The 17,520-nt window shown below is 46.0% G+C and overlaps 1 protein-coding gene across 6 annotated transcripts in view; it reads right to left on the reverse strand.

Moving 5' to 3' along the window:
- Positions 1-16,830, reverse strand: part of LOC121168119 (CASP8 and FADD-like apoptosis regulator) — a 40,004-nt gene extending 23,174 nt beyond the window's left edge. For 3 of the 6 annotated variants that reach the window (XM_040997913.1, XM_040997912.1, XM_040997914.1), the window contains exon 1: positions 829-1,728. In XM_040997913.1, the coding sequence (XP_040853847.1) occupies positions 829-1,190 (362 nt within the window). In that variant the 5' untranslated portion in view covers positions 1,191-1,728. Of the gene's footprint in view, positions 1-828; positions 1,729-13,673; positions 14,147-16,755 lie in introns of those variants that run through there. The other 3 variants (XM_040997911.1, XM_040997909.1, XM_040997910.1) reach the window with 3 other exon arrangements.
- Between the last annotated feature and the right edge of the window lie 690 nt (positions 16,831-17,520).

Here is a 17,520-nt window from a genome sequence, read left to right on the forward strand (position 1 = left end):
ATTACACACCAACAAGCCCATCCTGCTTACAGCTATCTGTATTACAGCTCTTAATGACATAATCATCTTCAAGCACAGATGATCAGTGCAAGAGAAGAAGGCTGAGGTCTGCAGAAAAAAAGATTTATCAATCCAAGCTTACAAGTTCTCTTTTCTTTCTCCCAAAACCTTGGCTTTTCTAGTGGCTTCTAGGTCCACCTGAATCTTCAAGACAGAATCCTGTACTCAGAAAAAGGGAACACCTCAAAAGCTGTCTGAACTATAGGGGATCCCGGTGTCTGCTTCCTTTTTGAGCTGAGGAAGCTCACAGGTGCTTCACTGAGATTTTTAATTTGGTCTTCCCTGGTGGCACAGGATGGGATCCCACCCTGCTAAACCTAGCAGCCAGGACACACTGACAAGGACTTAAAAGGGATCACAAAGTTCTGAAAAATACTAGGAAGCTTACTGTCAGACTGGTATTTCCTGTTTTGGTGACTGGAAATTGCCAAAACGTCATAACAAGTTAGCAAACTCCTCTGCAGAACACTGTGTCAGAAGCCAGTAACATTATCATCTCTAAATTCTTCTGGTCTATCTTCATATCTTTCCACTCTTACCCCTCAGGCCAACGCATCTGTGCCTTCCACTTTTGCTGTGATCTTCTACCCTATTCCTTTAAACAAGCTCATTTTAAGAGGTCACAGAATTCAAGGGGATGCAGTGCCATCCTATAGCAGGTCAAGAGAACGCAGTGTGACCTCTCTTACCATCCTCATTGTTATCATTCAGTGATGTCCAGAGCCCCTCCTGCCCCAAGCTCAGCTTTGGGAGGAGCTGAGGAATTACCTGTAGTCTGACACAAGGTGAGGGTGCCTGAACAGGTGCGCCTCCACAGCTGCTTTGTCCATCTTCAAGATCTGCTGGAGCAGGTCAAAGCGCTTCACTCTGTACAGCAACTCTGCCAAGTCCCCGACAGACAGCTTGCCTTGCTTGCTTAAAACATCTAGAAGGTCCCTGACATTGGGTGCAACCACATCAGCGGTCACATCCCGGCACAAGAAAAGCAGTGTCTCCTTCTCCTCTTCATCCAGTGCCTCTTCAACTTGATGGATGACTTGGGCAGACATCTCGTGCAGGGTCATCGCAAAGAGCCACAAGATCCAAGCCCTTATGTCATCAGCAGGAAGCCAAAAGGTTGTAGTTTTCATTGCTGAGGATCCTCTTCATGTCTCAAAAACTTTGCTGTAGTGTTCTGTGGTTACAAGGGAACTTTTTTAAACCCTCTCACCCAGGTAACTGATGGATAAGCGTTAAAGTCTGGGCAGTTCCTTTGTCCCTGGTCTCATAATCTCGTGGAGGACATTCACCCTGTCAAGTCTCCAGATCCTCAGTCAACAAAACCAAAACCCAACTCTACTCCAATAGACCAGATATGCACAGAAGACCTACATTTTAAAGAAATGAAACCAAAGACAAAATCACCTCCCAAAAATCCCACATGCTTAATTAAAATATAACAGAGTAACTTCCCCAAGCAGAGCAGGGGAAATCACAAAGCATCAGCTCACAACTGCATCACCAGCATGTCCTCAGTGGGAGGAAGGGAAAAAAGCCAAGTGACTAAGCAGCTGACAAGAACAGAGAAGCACGAGGTTAGTTCCACCTTCTACAATGCGCCCAAGGGAGCTTCTTTGGTTTTCTTTTCTTAAGATTTATTTTTTTTTTATTATAAAGTCAGATATACAGAGAGGAGAAGAGATAGAGAGGAAGATCTTCTGTCTGATGATTCACTCCCCAAGTGACCACAACGGCTGGTGCTGTGCTGATCCGAAGCCAGGAGCCAGGAACTTCCTCCAGGTCTCCCACACAGGTGCAGGATCCCAAAGCTTTGGGCCGTCCTCAACTGCTTTCCCAGGTCAGAAGCAGGGAGCTGGATGGGAAGTGGAGCTGCCGGGATTAGAACCGGCGCCCAGATGGGATCCCAGCATGTTCAAGGCGAAGACTTAAGCTGCTAGGCCACGCCGCCGGGCCCCCATGGGGGCTTCTTTGCAGGACATCATCCACAGTGGGAAAATGAGACTTCTGTCCGGGCTCACCCCTTTTATCCAGCTTCTCTCCTGAAAACAGGAGTTTCTGTCCCACCAAAGCACCAAGGCCCTGTCATCACAGCTTGCACACTGGTCTTGTCAAATTCTGATCAGACTTCTTCACCGGGCCCCACTGGGTCTCAGCGCTCTGCACCTGCCTCCTGAGGGTGTCTGATGGGTAGGATCTCACTTCTGGAATAGGGCCTCCCCAGTAGGAAGGGGAACTCAGATCCTCTGGGGTTTTCTGGACTTCATTGGAACTCAACACACTTTCTTTTCAAATTCAACTCACAAGTAGTAGCATCTCTTAGCTACAACGTATGTTAATAAGCTCTTTAAGGTTGTGGTGAGCAACCTAAATTAAAACCTAATCTTGGGTCCAGCACCATGGCCTAGCGGCTAGGCTAAAGTCCTCGCCTTGAACGCCCCGGGATCCCATTATGGGCACTGGTTCTAATCCTGGCAGCTCCACTTCCCATCCAGCTCCCTGCTTGTGGCCTGGGAAAGCAGTCGAGGACAGTCCAAAGCCTTGGGAGCCTGCACCCACACGGGAGACCTGGAGATTCCTGGCTCCTGGCTTCGGATCAGCGCAGCACCAGCCGTTGTGGTCACTTGGGGAGTGAATCATCGGATGGAAGTTCTTCCTCTCTGTCTCTCCTCCTCTCTGTATATCTGACTTTCCAATAAAAATAAATTAATCTAAAAAAAAAAAACCCTAATCTTAGTAGGAAATGATTGGAAAAACAACCCAACTCTAAGTTGCTAGTGGTTGCTTTGCATTTCTATGCAAATTTATTTAACTTATTATTTGTATCTAAATATCCATGTGCTTTTGCTGTGGCTGTCAATTCCTCCACCAGCCATTCAAACTGGATTTACATATGGCAGTCTGTAAATAACCGAAGGACTGAAATTTGCTAACATGATAGCTCAGTGACAGGAGGAAGACCAGTACTCTTAAAAACAAACACACACACACAAAAACCTCTGAAAGCTAAATGCTACTTTTATGTGTTTTGGAAAGCTAAAATCTGAACTCCACTCACAGGTAAACAGGACTTTAGACTGCCAGTTTTGACAAAAAGGAAATCAAGTCCCTTTCCTCCACAACTCACCAAAGATCAATTTGCAATATTGTTCACAATTATGGTCATCAATCAGCCCTACAAAATATATTTTTATTATCTATATGTACATATAGATATTTATACTTCTCTATATTTTTTATATATCAGATACATATACATCTGAAAGAGAATCAAACAGAGCTATTAGAAATGAACATCTGTTCAATTCTCTGTTTCTAATGTCATCTTCTAGTTTGTTAATGTTACAGCAAAGCCTTCAAGAGTTAACACAAGTCAGGAATCGCTTTACAAAAACATTTTCTGCTCAGTTCATTTCTTCCAACCATTATACCCACAACTGCTCTCTGCCAGTCACGCACACTCTGCAGGAGCACTGTGCCCAGCTGTCTTCTTCTCTGGTATTACTTGGCAGCCAAATCCAAATTAATTACTCAGTGGCAGCATCTGCCACACTAGGAGAAAAAAAAAAAACTATAGCAAGTGCAGCAAAATACTGTGAGTATGCTGGGGGTGGTCAGGGCAGTTATTTGTGGCTAGAGGGGGCTGGCATTTGAAAAAGGAAGTCATGCAAAGACAGCATTCAGACTAGGATTCAAACAACCACTGCTTCGAAATTAACATAAACACCACTCTGATATTAGGAAAGTTCATAAGATCTTCAAGGGCAAACCCAAAACCACTCCCATAAAACTCCCATCAAGACCCAGGAGCCAAGAGTCATCGAGCGAAGAACTTCACTGGAGGTAGGCTCATGCTTAAAAATGACTACGCACAGAAACAGAGATCACCATGACAGTAGACAAAGCAAACAGTATTCACGTCGAGGAATCTACATCTGAAATAAACTTATAATAGTATCTTGGTCAGCGTTGTGGTGTAGTGGGTAAAGCCACAGCCTGAGAAGCCCACAACCCATACAGGTGCTGGCTCAAGTCCCAGCTGCTTCAGTCCCCACGCAGCTCCCTGATGCACCTAAGAAGGCAGTGGAGGATGGTCCAAGTGCTTGGCTCTCTGCATCCAAGTAGGAGACACAGATGAAGCTCCTGGCTCCCGACTTCAGCCTAGCCCAGCCTTAGTTGTTACAGCTGTTTGAGGAGGGAATCAGCAGATGGTACGTCTTTCTGTCTCTCCCTCACTCTGTGTAATTCCGCATTTCAAATAAACAAAACAAAGATTGCTCAAATAAAAAAAAAAACTTATAATTAGTCCAAGGAAATAAGGGAAAGTTCTGTGCTGTGACAGGCCAGATCAAAGGTTTTCACCCAAGGGAGATTTTTACTGCTCTGGGACCAAGTGACAATGTCCGGGAGTGTTGTTGGCTCTCATGCCTAGGTGTTGGCACCCAGTGCAGAGTGACCAGAACTGCTGCTGAACATCCCACCACACACATCCCTGACCGCCAAGAATTATGCAGCCAACAGTGTCCACAGAGCTGAGGTTGAGACAGCTTGTCTGGATGATCTGAAAAACTGGTGCAGATAGACAGAGATGCTGAGTAAAACCTACAGAGCATTTGCCCAAATACACAGCTGAGAGGTAAGAAAGTGAGCAAGATAGTAGAGGATGCAGGAAGGAAGGGAGGGAGCAAAAAAGGAAGGGAGGAGCGAGGGAGGGAGGCAGGGAAAGGTTAAAGTCACAGTGACAGTTAAGATTGATTGTGTATAACAGCATCTATAGATACAACAAACAAGAATGACCCTAGCAAAAGATGCTGTAGACTTTAATGGTGAAAACAAACAAACAACCCTCAAATTACTGAAAAGTTATTGCTAAGGACCTAGAGAAACAGAGAGCTACACTACATTCCTGAAAAAGAGATTCCAAATAACAAGACTTGTGAGTTTCTGCAAAAAAAAAAAAAACCCAACATGTGTAGATTAAAAGCAAAAGACTTAATTTACCAGACAGCAATTTACAAATGGCCTAACTGATTGTAAAAAAGAAAACTATAAAAAGGAAAAAACTCAGGGCCCAGCACGGTAGCACAGTGGTTAAAGTCCTTGCCTTGAATGCACCAGGATCCCATATGGGCTCTGGTTCTAATCCCGGCAGCTCCACTTCCCATCCAGCTCCCTGCCTGTGGCCTGGGAAAGCAGTCAAGGAAGGTCCAAAGCTTTGGGACCCTGCACCCACATGGGAGACCTGGAAGAAGTTCCTGGATCCTGGCTTCGGATTGGCGCAGCACTGGCCATTGCGGTCACTTGGGGAGTGAATCATTAAATAGAAGATCTTCCTCTCTGTCTCTCCTCCTCTCTGTACATCGACCTTTCCAATAAAAATAAATAGATCTTTAAAAAAAAAAAAGAAAAAGAAAAGAAAAACTTGGGCTTGGCACAGTGGCCTAGCGGCTAAAGTCCTCTCATTGGAAGTGCTGGGGTCCCATATGGATGCCAGTTCTAATCCCGGCAGCTCCACTTCCCATCTAGCTCCCTGCTTGTGGCCTGGGAAAGTAGTCAAGGACTGCCAAAGTCTTGGGACCTTGCACCTATGTGGGAGACCCAGAAGAAGTTCCTGGACCCTGGCTTCGGATCGGCGCAGCGCCAGTCATTGCAGTCAGTTGGGGAGTAAATGATTGGATGGAAGATTTCCCTCTCTGTCTCTCCTCCTCTCTGTATATATGCCTTTCCAATAAAAATAAATAAATCTTTAAAAAATAACAAAAAAAAAGAAAAACTCAAAGCAAATACTGTATTTACCAGTAACATGTTAGAATCATTCACTTAAAAAATAAAACATGAAGCAAAGATACAGGTGCTTGTCTTTCCTCTTCTACAATGTATGGACAGATAGAGTCAGCACAGAAAGCAAAGAAAACCAAGTAGAGATCAAGTGCTGAAACCAAAACCGTATTCTCCCAAATACACAGGAGCTAAGACTTTAAAAGCAAAGAAAAAAGAAATGTCTGTGTAGCTGCAAGTACAGTTTTGTAAAATTTTGTTTTATGCCTTTGTCAAATCAATGGTTAAGAATGTTACTGATCTTTAAGGTAATCACTTTAAATTTCACTTATGAGTCATTTTTCCATTATTGTTTATAGCCATTGTCTGTATTCCCACTAAAATAAGATCTTTTATTTTTGACTTGGTAAGCTTCTTATTTGGTGAAATACTATGCCTTTTTATTGTAACATACATTTAGAACATGAAATCTGAAAAGAAAAAAAAAAGGCAAGAAGAGGGTAGAAAAAGGAGGAAGGGTGGGAGGGAGAGAGGAAATATGTTCTTAGAATTTGATCTATAAATCACATTGAATCTGTTAAAAAATAATTTAAAATTAAAATAAAATACAAAAAAGGGATTTTCCTACACTAGAAAACAAAGTATATTGACAGACAAGATTTTGCACAGAGCACACTCAAGAGTGTATTGACAAACAAATGATAAAAAGTTGAAGTTTGACATACATGATCAAGAAATAAGTCAGCTATATTTCTATATATTATCAATATGGAGGCAAGAAATGTATATTTCAAAACAATACTATTCACAATAGCACTAAAATCAATAAAGTATACAGAATTAAGGTAACAAAAGATGATTAGGATATTTCAAGAAGAAATTCACATAAATCTATTTAAGGAAGAGTTTAGCAATAGCTAGTAAAGTTGAAAACATACATTATTCCATGACATAAAAATTTTGTTTCTAAGAAAAACTTGCAGACAGATTTATGAAACATGTCCAAAATGTTCCTGCTAGCAGTGGATGCTATAGCAAAAAAAAAAAAAAAACAAAAAAAAACAAAACAGTGTGAGCCAGAGGGATGGGTGTTGTTTATGGCACAGGGGGTTAAGTGACAGCTTGCACTCCTGGCATCCTGCACCAGAGCACCAGTACCAGTCCCTACTGCTCCACCTCCAATCCAGATCCCTGCTAACGTGCCTGGGAATGGGGCAAAAGATAGCTCAAGCACTTAGGTCACTGCCATTCATGTGGGAGTCCAAAATGGAGTTCCAGGCCCGCTCCTTGGGCCTCTCTTCACTCCTCATCTCCCATGATAGGTTCCACCTTCTTTGCACTCACTTTGGCCCAGGACCCCTTCCTCAATAACACCCACTCCACACACTGAACCTCAAGCAAACCTCAACAAGAAGTCCTTGACCAGATCTCTGCACCTTGCCTGAGTTATCCTCTGCCCTTCACCTGCCCGGCAAAGGCCTTCTGGGCTTTCATTGCAGGTGGACATCTCCCACACTGACTGAGCAGGAACCACCATGTTCTGCCACTGTATTGCATACAAACCTCTTGGAAAGTACCAAACACACCTCCCAACACCCTGCCCCAACCCTAACAAGTAACAGTGAAACTGTTGTAGCATACAAGAGAGATCATACCAGACTTGTCTAGAATGTATTAATGAGTCTTTATTAACCAAGCTTGGTGATAACAGGACCCACTAGAAATTAGCAAATGACAAGTCCATGTGGCAATCCAGTCTGAATCAAAACCCTGAGAGGAATAAATGGTCATTGCCGTGAAGTGCATTCCATTAAACTGAAAACCTAAGTTCCAGCTTCCGCAGCAATAAGTTATCTAAGAGACATGCAGCAAACAACGTGGACACAGTACAAAGCTGCAAACATTCACCTTTTCCTGGCTTCTCTGTCCACATTCCATTACTGCTAGGCCTCACCTCTCCTGGAACTCTTGAAAGTACACAAATTAGAAATACAAAGCATCTTAGCATTAGCATCTTCACTGACTCACCCAAGCAGTGAACAGAGGGTGAGGAATACAGACTCACAAGGGCCATGTTCAGGGATTACCTGCCCTCTTGGGACCTCCAAACCTGCTGAAATCTTGGCCACACCTTCAAGTGGGTGGCACAAGCATTGCCCACCCATTTCTTAATTGGTTAAGAGACCACCAATGAGGAATGTTTTACCTGAAGGTTTCTGACCAATAAGGACATGTCAGGGAATGCTTAAAATCCCAAGACCCTCCCGTAAGCCTTGGGTGTCGCTCCCTCTCTCCTTTCAAGAGGCACCCCACCTTCCAGCTCTCTCTTGGGAGGTGCCTCCCTTCCCTCTTCTTTCCAAGTTCACCTGGTCACTTTGCAACTAAAACTGTTCTGTCTGTAACCTGGTCCTGGCTCCTTATTCTGGTATTAAGCTGAGGAAAGAACCTACCAAGCTTTTCTGGTAACACCCAGAATCTGTCTGCTGGAAGCCAGAGAGTAAGAGCGACCTAAGCACGTGACCAAGACAGCGAGCCCCTATCATGTGCCTTTAAGGGGCTTGTGAGGGTTATGCAACAACACAATACTGCCCCCTCAGGACCAGGTGATGACAGGTGAGCCTCACAGGTGGGCAGAAAGGATTATGTGGGTGGGAGAGGCGTGGCTTCCAAGCTTGTGACCCTGAACTAGCTGCCTAAGACCACAACAAAACATGGTTTATGTCAGCCAGGTTTCTCAGCTTTCCTCACAAAAAGTCAATGTTGCCTCAAAAGCCTCTGGCACTTGGTGTTCCCTGTAATCTCCACTTCAGCCGCCAAACACATACTGAACATTCCATTCTTAGTATTGCTCTCCACCAGGAGCAGTCACCTCCACTGAGCCACAGCAGGAAAACAAATGTGACTTTCTTGCAAACCACCAACTGGGACAGCAGCGGAGAAAAGCCTGTCTTACAAGCTGCAGAAAGTATGCACAAACCTGAACTATTACCGGACCTGGGAAGGCCCAGAGAGATATCAATACGGAAGTACTTTAGAAAGTCTTTCAGGCAGCGAAGTTGGGGTGTGGTGGGTTAAGCTGCCACCTGTGATGTTGGTATCCCATAAGGGAACTAGTTTAAGTCTCAGCTGCTCCAGTTTTGATCCAGCTCCCTGCTTATGAGCCAGGGAAGGCAGTAGGGGGATGGCCTAAGTGACATGGGAGACCCAGATGGGCTTCCAGGCTCCTGGTTTCAGTCTGGCACGGCGTTGACCATTAAGGTACTGGGGGAGAAAGCCAGCACTTTGCTCCCTCGCTCTCTCTCACTTTCTGTCTGTGACGCTACCTTTCAAAAAGTAAGTAAATCTATTTTTTAATTTTTTAAGGTTTATTTTTTAATTGGAAAGTCAGATATTCAAAGAGGAGGAAAGACAGAGAGAAAGATCTTCCATCTGATGATTCACTCCCCAAGTGGCCACAATGGTTAGAACTGAACCAATCTGAAGCCAGGAGCCAGCAGCCTCTTCCAGGTCTCCCATGTGGGAGCAGTGTCTCAAGGCTTTGGGCCGTCCTCGACTGCTTTCCCAGGCCACAAGCAGGGAGCTGGATGGGAAGCAGGGCCTACCAGGGTTAGAAGCGGCATCCATGTGGGATCCTGGGCCCAAATATATTTTTTAATTTATTTGTGTTCACTATGAACAATACAGACCTATCTTTCACTTCAATTTGTATGTCAACCTGTAGATACTGGCTGAATGTGCAGCAATTGGATCAGCTAATATAATGTATAGTAAATGTCTCTTTCCTCTTCCATCCTCCTTCATCCTAAACCTAAAATTGCATGATATGCCATTCTAGTCCTCTAAAATATTTAAAATGAAGTTAGAAAATAAGAGAATTTAATATGGGTTTTCATTTCTATAATGATTCAGATACAAACTCAGCATCATATAGAAGACTCTAGGCAATAATAACTGAGGCCAAAGCATAAATACAACCCAGTTTCCAATGCTATGATTAATAAAATATGTTTTAGCATAAAACATATTTTATATGTTTTAGCTAAAAATATGCATTAAGAATATTTGGCTTCCCAAGTAACACATTTTCATGAATTTTTAAAAAAGATTTGTTTTATTCCATGTCAGCCAGGGGATTCTGGGAAGATTTCATCAAGCTTGGAATGGCGAGATTGGCAGCAATTCAGAAGTGTTAAAGACCAAAACCACTTGAGCAGGACCCACCGAGCATGCTCCACACTGGGGACCTGGGAGGGGTGGGAGGCTGGGTGGGGCTTCTTTTATTTCTCCCCTTACCCCAAATACATACATACATAAGCAAATAAATAGAGAATGTGGAAACAATGGTCTTACCCACTTTCCTGTAGCCCTTGACCCTTTGTGCCCTAATCAACTATATAAAGATCATCAAAATAAAATAACTGCAAATTAATTTATTAATTAAAGATTTGTTTTATTCATTTAAAAGACAATGTTAGAGAGAGACAAAGAAGTGGAAAGGGACAGAAAGAAAGAAAGATCTTGCATGTACAGCTTCACTCCCCAGATGGCCACAGTGGGGCTAGGAGCCAGGAGCTCCTATCACGTGAGTGCAGGGCACTTGGACCACCTTCTGCTGCTTCCCCAGGAAACTGAATTGGAAGTACAGCAGCCAGGACTCAACCCAGTACCTACCCACAGAGGATACAGGCCAGGACTCAACCCAGTACTTACCCACAGAGGATACAGGCCAGGACTCAACCCAGTACTTACCCACAGAGGATACAGGCCAGGACTCAACCCAGTTCCCACCCACAGAGGGTACAGGCCAGGACTCAACCCAGTTCCCACCCACAGAGGATACAGGCCAGGACTCAACCCGTACCCACCCATAGGATACAGGCCAGGACTCAACCCAGTTCCCAACCACAGAGGATACAGGCCAGGCCTCAACCCAGTTCCCACCCACAGAGGGTACAGGCCAGGACTCAACCCAGTTCCCACCCACAGATGATACAGGCCAGGACTCAACCCAGTACCCACCCACAGATGATACAGGCCAGGACTCAACCCAGCATCCACCCATAGGATACAGGCCAGGACTCAACCCAGTTCCCGCCCACAGAGGGTACAGGCACCACATGCAGCAGCTTTACCAGCAACACCACAGCACCTAATTTTGATAAACAGTTTATCTTCCATGAACTGCTGCTGTGAGCACTCTTCAACAAGGTAAAATCATAGGTAAACATGAGATATCTGCAGAGCTCATCAATTTACCAAGTTTTAAATTTCCATGGCAAGAAAAACAGCAGCAGGTCAAGCTGCCCCAGTTCAAGCAATAGTTTAAATCGCCGTGCAAAGCTGGAACTCAAGGACCAGATCTTAGTTTCAAGCTTGGCTCACTCACATTTTTTCTAGGTATTTAAATCATGCGGTATCATCTTCGGCTACATACCCTCAGGTGACAGTGATAGGAACAGGAACATTTCTTCATCACAATATTCTGATCGAGCCTGTGTGGTGGCCTAGCCACTAAAGGACCTCACCTTACATGCACTTACATCCCATTTGGATGCTGGTTCTAATCCCCGCAGCCCCACTTCCCATCCAGCTCCCCGCTTGTGGCCTGGGAAAGCAGTCAAGGATAGCCCAAAACCTTGGGACTATGCAACTGCATGGAAACTCAGAAGAAGCTCCCGGCTCCTGGCTTCAGATCAGGGCAGCGCAGTTCCAGCCATTGCAGTCTTCCTCCCTGTCTCTCCTCCTTTCTGTATATCTGCCTTTCCAATAAAAATAAATAAATCTTTCAAAAAAAAAGGATTCCAATCATGTGGCTCAAGAAACATCCTATCTATCTAAATATCAGTTAAGCCACGTTTAAAAAACACATTTATTTATTTATTGGAAAGGCAGATATACAGAGAGGAGAGACAGAGAGGAAGATCTTCCATCCGATGATTCACTCCCCAAGTGAGCGCAATGGCCAATGCTATGCCGATCCGAAGCCAGGAGCCTCTTCCGGGTCTCCCACGTGGGTGCAGAGTCCCAAAGCTTTGGGCCGTCCTCGACTGCTTTCCCTGGCTACAGGCAGGGAGTTGGATGGGAAGCGGGGCTGCCAGGATCAGAACCGGTGCCCATATGGGATCCCGGGCGTGCAAGGTGAAGACCTTAACCACTGCACCATCGCTCCGGGCCCTAAAACACATTTAACAGATATTCCGTGAAATGTATCAAGACAAAACTGACTTAAATTGACCACTGGAACCTGGTAATGCATTTTCTCTGTTTATACAATGGGCCCTACCATAGCCAAAGGGTCAAGTCCTTCACAAGATAGCTTTGTTGAAAAATCACAATATGTGTATAACTGTGGGAATATAAAGCTTTTAAAATTATTTTAATGGCATTTTTTTCTGATTCTAGAAACAACTTCCTATTTGCCATGGGAAAATGCAGACCAGTAGAAAAGAAACAATTTTTTTCTCCAGTTACCTTGCCACTCCTGGCACCTGTTTACCTGCTACCTATTTCTGCTCCCTTACCTGGTTCCTCCTTCTAGTTCCTTGATTCCTGGGGCCTATGTATGTTAGGTACATAGGGTGCTAAAAGGATGCACTGATTCTCATTGAGGTTAAATCATATCCAACTAGGTTATAACAAGCCTAGCTCAACAACAGCTGACATACATTCTTTGGGTTAAGGGGGTAAAGCTTTGTGCTATATATATTCTCCATGTTCTATCACAAGATTTTTATTAATAACTTTTTAAAAAGATTTTTATTTATTTTTACTGGAAAGTCATATATACAAAGAGGAAGAGAGACAGAGAGAAAGATCTTCCATCTGATGATTCACTCCCCAAGTGACTGCAATGGCTAGAGCTGCGCTGATCTGAAGCTAGGAGCCAGGAGTTTCTCCCAGGTCTCCCACAGGAGTGCAGGGTCCCAAGGCTTTGGGTCATCCTCCACTGCTTTCCCAAGCCACAATCAGGGAGTTGGATGGAAAGCTGGGCTGCGGGGATTAGAACCAGCATCCATGTGGGATTCCAGCCACTAGGCCACTGAGCCGGACCCAGGAATTTTTTTTAATTCAGCTCTGAACTTAGTCTGTCATTGTCACAGAGAATGTGGTTCTCTCACCAGATGTTAGTCCAGCAAGAGGTTTGTCTCGTGCCTATTTTATGGTGAAGACTGTTGGCTTTGAAACTACTTCTGAGGGGCCAGCACTGTGGCACAACACATTAAGTCCCTACCTGTGATACAAGCACACATTCCAGTCCCATCTGCTCCACTCCCTATTCAGTTCTCTGCTAATGTGCCTGGGAAAGTGATGCAAGAGAGCTCAAGTCCTTGGGTTACCTGCCGCCCACAAGGGAGACCCAGATGCAATTCTAGGCTGCTGACCTCTGACTGACCCAGCTCTGGCTAGAGCAGCTAGTTGGGGAGTAAAATGGCAGATTAAAGATTCTCTCTCTGTAACTCTGCCATTCAAACATACACAATTTAATAAACAAAGAAATAAATCTTGGACCAAGTAGCTAGGAGAGGATTTTTTAATTTCATTGAAAAACTGAAGTATATTGATAAATGGTGACAGATTCGTTTCTCCAATGAAGAGTTCACTGCAAAGAAAAAAGCCATCTCGAATCCGCTGATGAATATGGTACTCAATCAGCGGAGTTTCCTGGGTATTCAATAACTGAAGACCACAACTCAGTATGGCTCATAAAAGGAAAATCATGAAGAAGCTGTTTGCTTTGACCCAAAAGTTAAATGACCAAGTGGCCAGAAACAGAGACCATGAAAAAAGCACAAACATAGAAAACAAGGGACTAAAGGTGGGAGAACAAGCCAATTTACCTAGGAAGAATGCACATTTCACACGTGCATGAGGCCAAAGAAACACTTCTCTCAGCCAAAAATGGATGAGGCAGAAAAAACAGAGAGGGTCCCCGGACAAGCAGATGAATGAAACACACTGCACACATGCATTCTCAAAGTGAGTGGTTACTACAAAAATAAATCTCTCTGTAGAAACATTGATGTCAGAGGGGGACTGAGTTACAGGTGGGAGCAGCAAGTGCCTTCTGCAGCAGTCAGCTCAGCCACCAACTGGGATGTCCACATCCTATGCTGGGTTCCTGCGTTGGAGTCCCAGCCCTGCTGATTCCAGCTTCCTGCTAATGCCCACTGGAGAGGCAGCAGGTGATGGCCGAAGCACCTGGTTCCCAGACACCTACCTGGGAGACCTGGCCTGACTTGCCAGCCCCTCTGGGGCATTTGAGCAGTGACCTAGGAGATGAAAGAGAAGTCCATCCATCAATTTCTCCCTCTGCATCTGAAACAAAGTTTAATATAAAAGAACAAACAAGACATATTGGTAGAACACACACAGGTTCTGAACCACAGTTTGTGGAAGGGAGCAAACTATATTTGAGTGCACAAATGTAGAGGGGAATAAAAAAAAACAGTAAACTATTGGTTATCTCTAGGGAAATGAACTAAAAACTGGATGGGAGGGACGCTGTATTTACCCTCGCATGAGTCTGAGTCCAGGTAATTCTAATAAAAACGGTCACAAAAAGCAGCGTGAAACTGGCCCTGTCAAACAGCTACTGAGCGGACCCAATGCAGAGAAGCTCAGCTGATGCTGGTAGGATTATACTTCCAGCTAAGAACACGGGTTTAATTAATCTTTGGGGCTCAGTACAATAGAAATAGCGAGACTTCCATTCCGGGGATCCCTCCCTGGAGTTCCTTCCTGGGATTTAAAAAGAAACAAGAGTCGCAGTACCTGCAGTGCCTAGGGGGCTCCACTGGAGGGGCAAACAGCGGGAGACCTAATCCTTCCCGCCCAGGTAGTTGAAGGTAGCACAGACCTCCGGGAAAGGGTGGGAAGCAGGGAGCGGAGTGGGGGGTGGGCGAGCTCTACCCGGAGAACTGGGGCTGGTGGTGAGAGAGGACAGCTAGCTACTCACACCGGAGCCGCCGGCCGCCGGTTCTTCTGGCCGGTTCGCGCGGCAGGACGACTCCCACCCTCGCCGCACACGCTGGCGACCACGGCTGAAGCAAACCAGCATACCAGAAACGGGTCTGACCAGAACAGAAACTAGGAAGAGGCTTTGCATGCTGCAACCTGCTGCCTCGGGAGGCTGGGTCCGGAAACCTCCGCCTGCTTGTGAAGCCACGTACTCCTCCTCCGCGCAGCCCCACCGGGTGACGCGGTTGCCCAGAAGAGGCGCCCAGATCTGGCCAAACTAGACACTCCCCGATTCCCACGCCCTGGCGTAGGAGACCCACGTGGCCGTGCGCGTGCGCCTCTCGGTGTCCAAATTCCCCTGTGTAGTCAGGGGACTTAGGTGGCACTCAGGGAAGCTTCATTGTGATCTACAGGCCACCCAGACAGTGCGTGTCACAGACTGGCCAACTAACTTCCTTTTCGGGTTCCTTGAGGCGTTCTGACAAAGTTTTTTTAAAAAAAGAGAAAAGTTCCCCGTGACTTTCCAGGCCAGGTCTGCCAGACTTTCAACCAGCAGGTGGATTCACCTGGGAAAGAGCTTTTGGGAAGAGGGCTCACAGGTCGGTTGCAAACAAAAACGGAAAGCACACACACGTGCTCAGAAAAGAGCATAGGACCCATAACTCCGAAAGGTGTAAATAAAGCAAGTACAACCAAAACATGCGGCAGGAACATTCAAAATCCCCTTTCTAGTGGCTTTTTTTTTTTTTTTTAATTTTGTACTTGAGCCAAGAAATTTGTTCCACGGAACTGTTTGGTAAGATGGTCTCGGGGAACCATCAGAGGAGGGGGTAATACTCAAAGTTCCATTGCTCTCCTCTGCGACCTGTTTTCTAAAGCACACCAAGCATGCCAGAGCCAGGGTGGTGGGGAGCCGGGGTTGCACCCCAGCGACGCAAGCCACTCAGGCCACGGTGCGCAGCTGCTCAGGGTGCAGGTGTCAGCAAGGCCTGGGAGGGCGTCCTCGTCTGGCAGGTTCATTAGCCTGGAGTGTCAGCTGCCTTTGTTCTACTGCAACACAGGAGAATGACAGAGTAAAACTAACAGCGGGCGAATGCCCTGTGCCGGGCGTCTCAGATAAACCTGGGTCAGAGACCGGCAGACAAGAACATCTTGAAACCACATTGCATTTCTTTGTCCTTTTAACGGGGATTGGAAAAGGGGAGGGGACGAGGGGAGTGGCAAGAGCAGCCTTAAAATAAGGCTTTGAAAACGTATTGCCAAATATCCCCAACTTCCCCATAACTTGACAAAGTCCACAGGAAACTCTCTGGGAAACACCCTGTCGCAAAACAACAGGACTCTGGCTAGGGTCAGGGCAAAGGTAAGAGCCTGCCTGGCTAATTTAGAGCTAACAACAACTACAGTGAAAACTTTTTTCCTTTTCACTTCTGCAAGGAACCCTGGTGCAAGAGCTCCAACAGTCCACCCCAGGGGCAGATCAAGGCTCGGGGTAACCCCAAACTAATCCCGCAGAGGATCTGGTTCATCTCCCTCGCAGCCCCACAGCCCACCAGCGTCTGGGAATCAGGGCTGGGGGCGGGGGCTAGGGCCCGGGCGCTCCGCCCAACCTGGTGCCTAAGGGGCAAACCATAGGTAAGGCATCCTCAGGGTTGCACAACCTTGCGGCCTGCCCACCCCTACCCAGCTGCCCGCCCCACAGCGCCCGTCAGGGAACCTGTCTCCGGGAGCTGCCTGCTTGCCAGGGACCAGACGCCCCAGAAGAGCTAGCAAGATGGAGTCGAGGAAGTGAAACTTTGTAGGCAGCTGTGGGAGTTGGCGAGGGTGATCTGCTGAGCCTCCCTGCCCACTCGTGCACTGTGATCTAGGCTGGCCCTCCCAAAGTCTCACCCTTGTCTGAGGCAGGGTTCAGGTGCAGAGACCCCCTCCCCTCCAAACACACACATACGCACTCACACTCACCGGCCCCGGAGTCCCTGCTGGGCGCTGGCTCTCTCAGGAAGGCTGCCGCCCCAGCTTCCTGTTGACAAACCGTTGACTGGCTGGGTGGCGCCGATCCAAGCCAGTCAAGGGCTTAGTGTCCAAGGGCGAAGACAAAAGCTTTGTTCTGCTTTTCAGCGTTTTCTTAGGATTTTTTTTTCAGAAGAACTTAATTTTTCTCCAACGTTTACACTTGCAAAATAATAATAATAATAATAATAATAATAATAATAATAATAATACATAAAGCTTAGCTGCCAAGACAGAGCTGGAAAGGTGACTCCAGGTAAAAACTATCTGAAAATAAACGCAGGGGCTGGACCCAGCACGGTAGCCTAGCAGCTAAAGTCTTCACCTTGCACGCTCTGGAATCCCATGTGAGCGCCGGTTCTAATCCCAGCAGCCCTGCTTCCCATCCAGCTCCATGCTTGTGTCCTGGGAAAGCAGTGGAAGACTGCTCAAAGCCTTGGGACCCGGCACCTGTGTGGGGGACTCAGAAGAGGCTCCTGGCTCCTGGCTTCAGATCAACTCAGCTCCTGCCTTTGCTGCCACTTGTATTTTTCTTCTCTCTCTCTCCTCTCTCTCTCTATATATGACTTTGCAACAAAAAAATAAGCAAATATTTAAAAAGTAGTAAATAAATAAACACACATACCTGGAAAAGGTTCCGGGGGCCAAAAAAAACACGTCAGTTCAGAAAAATCCTTATCAAAAAAGGCTATGGGGGAAATGCCAGAGTCAGGTAAG

The sequence above is a fragment of the Ochotona curzoniae genome, unplaced genomic scaffold, assembly GCF_017591425.1.
Source record: "Ochotona curzoniae isolate NIBS_2020 unplaced genomic scaffold, NIBS_Ocur_1.0 patch58, whole genome shotgun sequence".
In the NCBI taxonomy this organism is placed as follows: Eukaryota; Metazoa; Chordata; class Mammalia; order Lagomorpha; family Ochotonidae; genus Ochotona; species Ochotona curzoniae.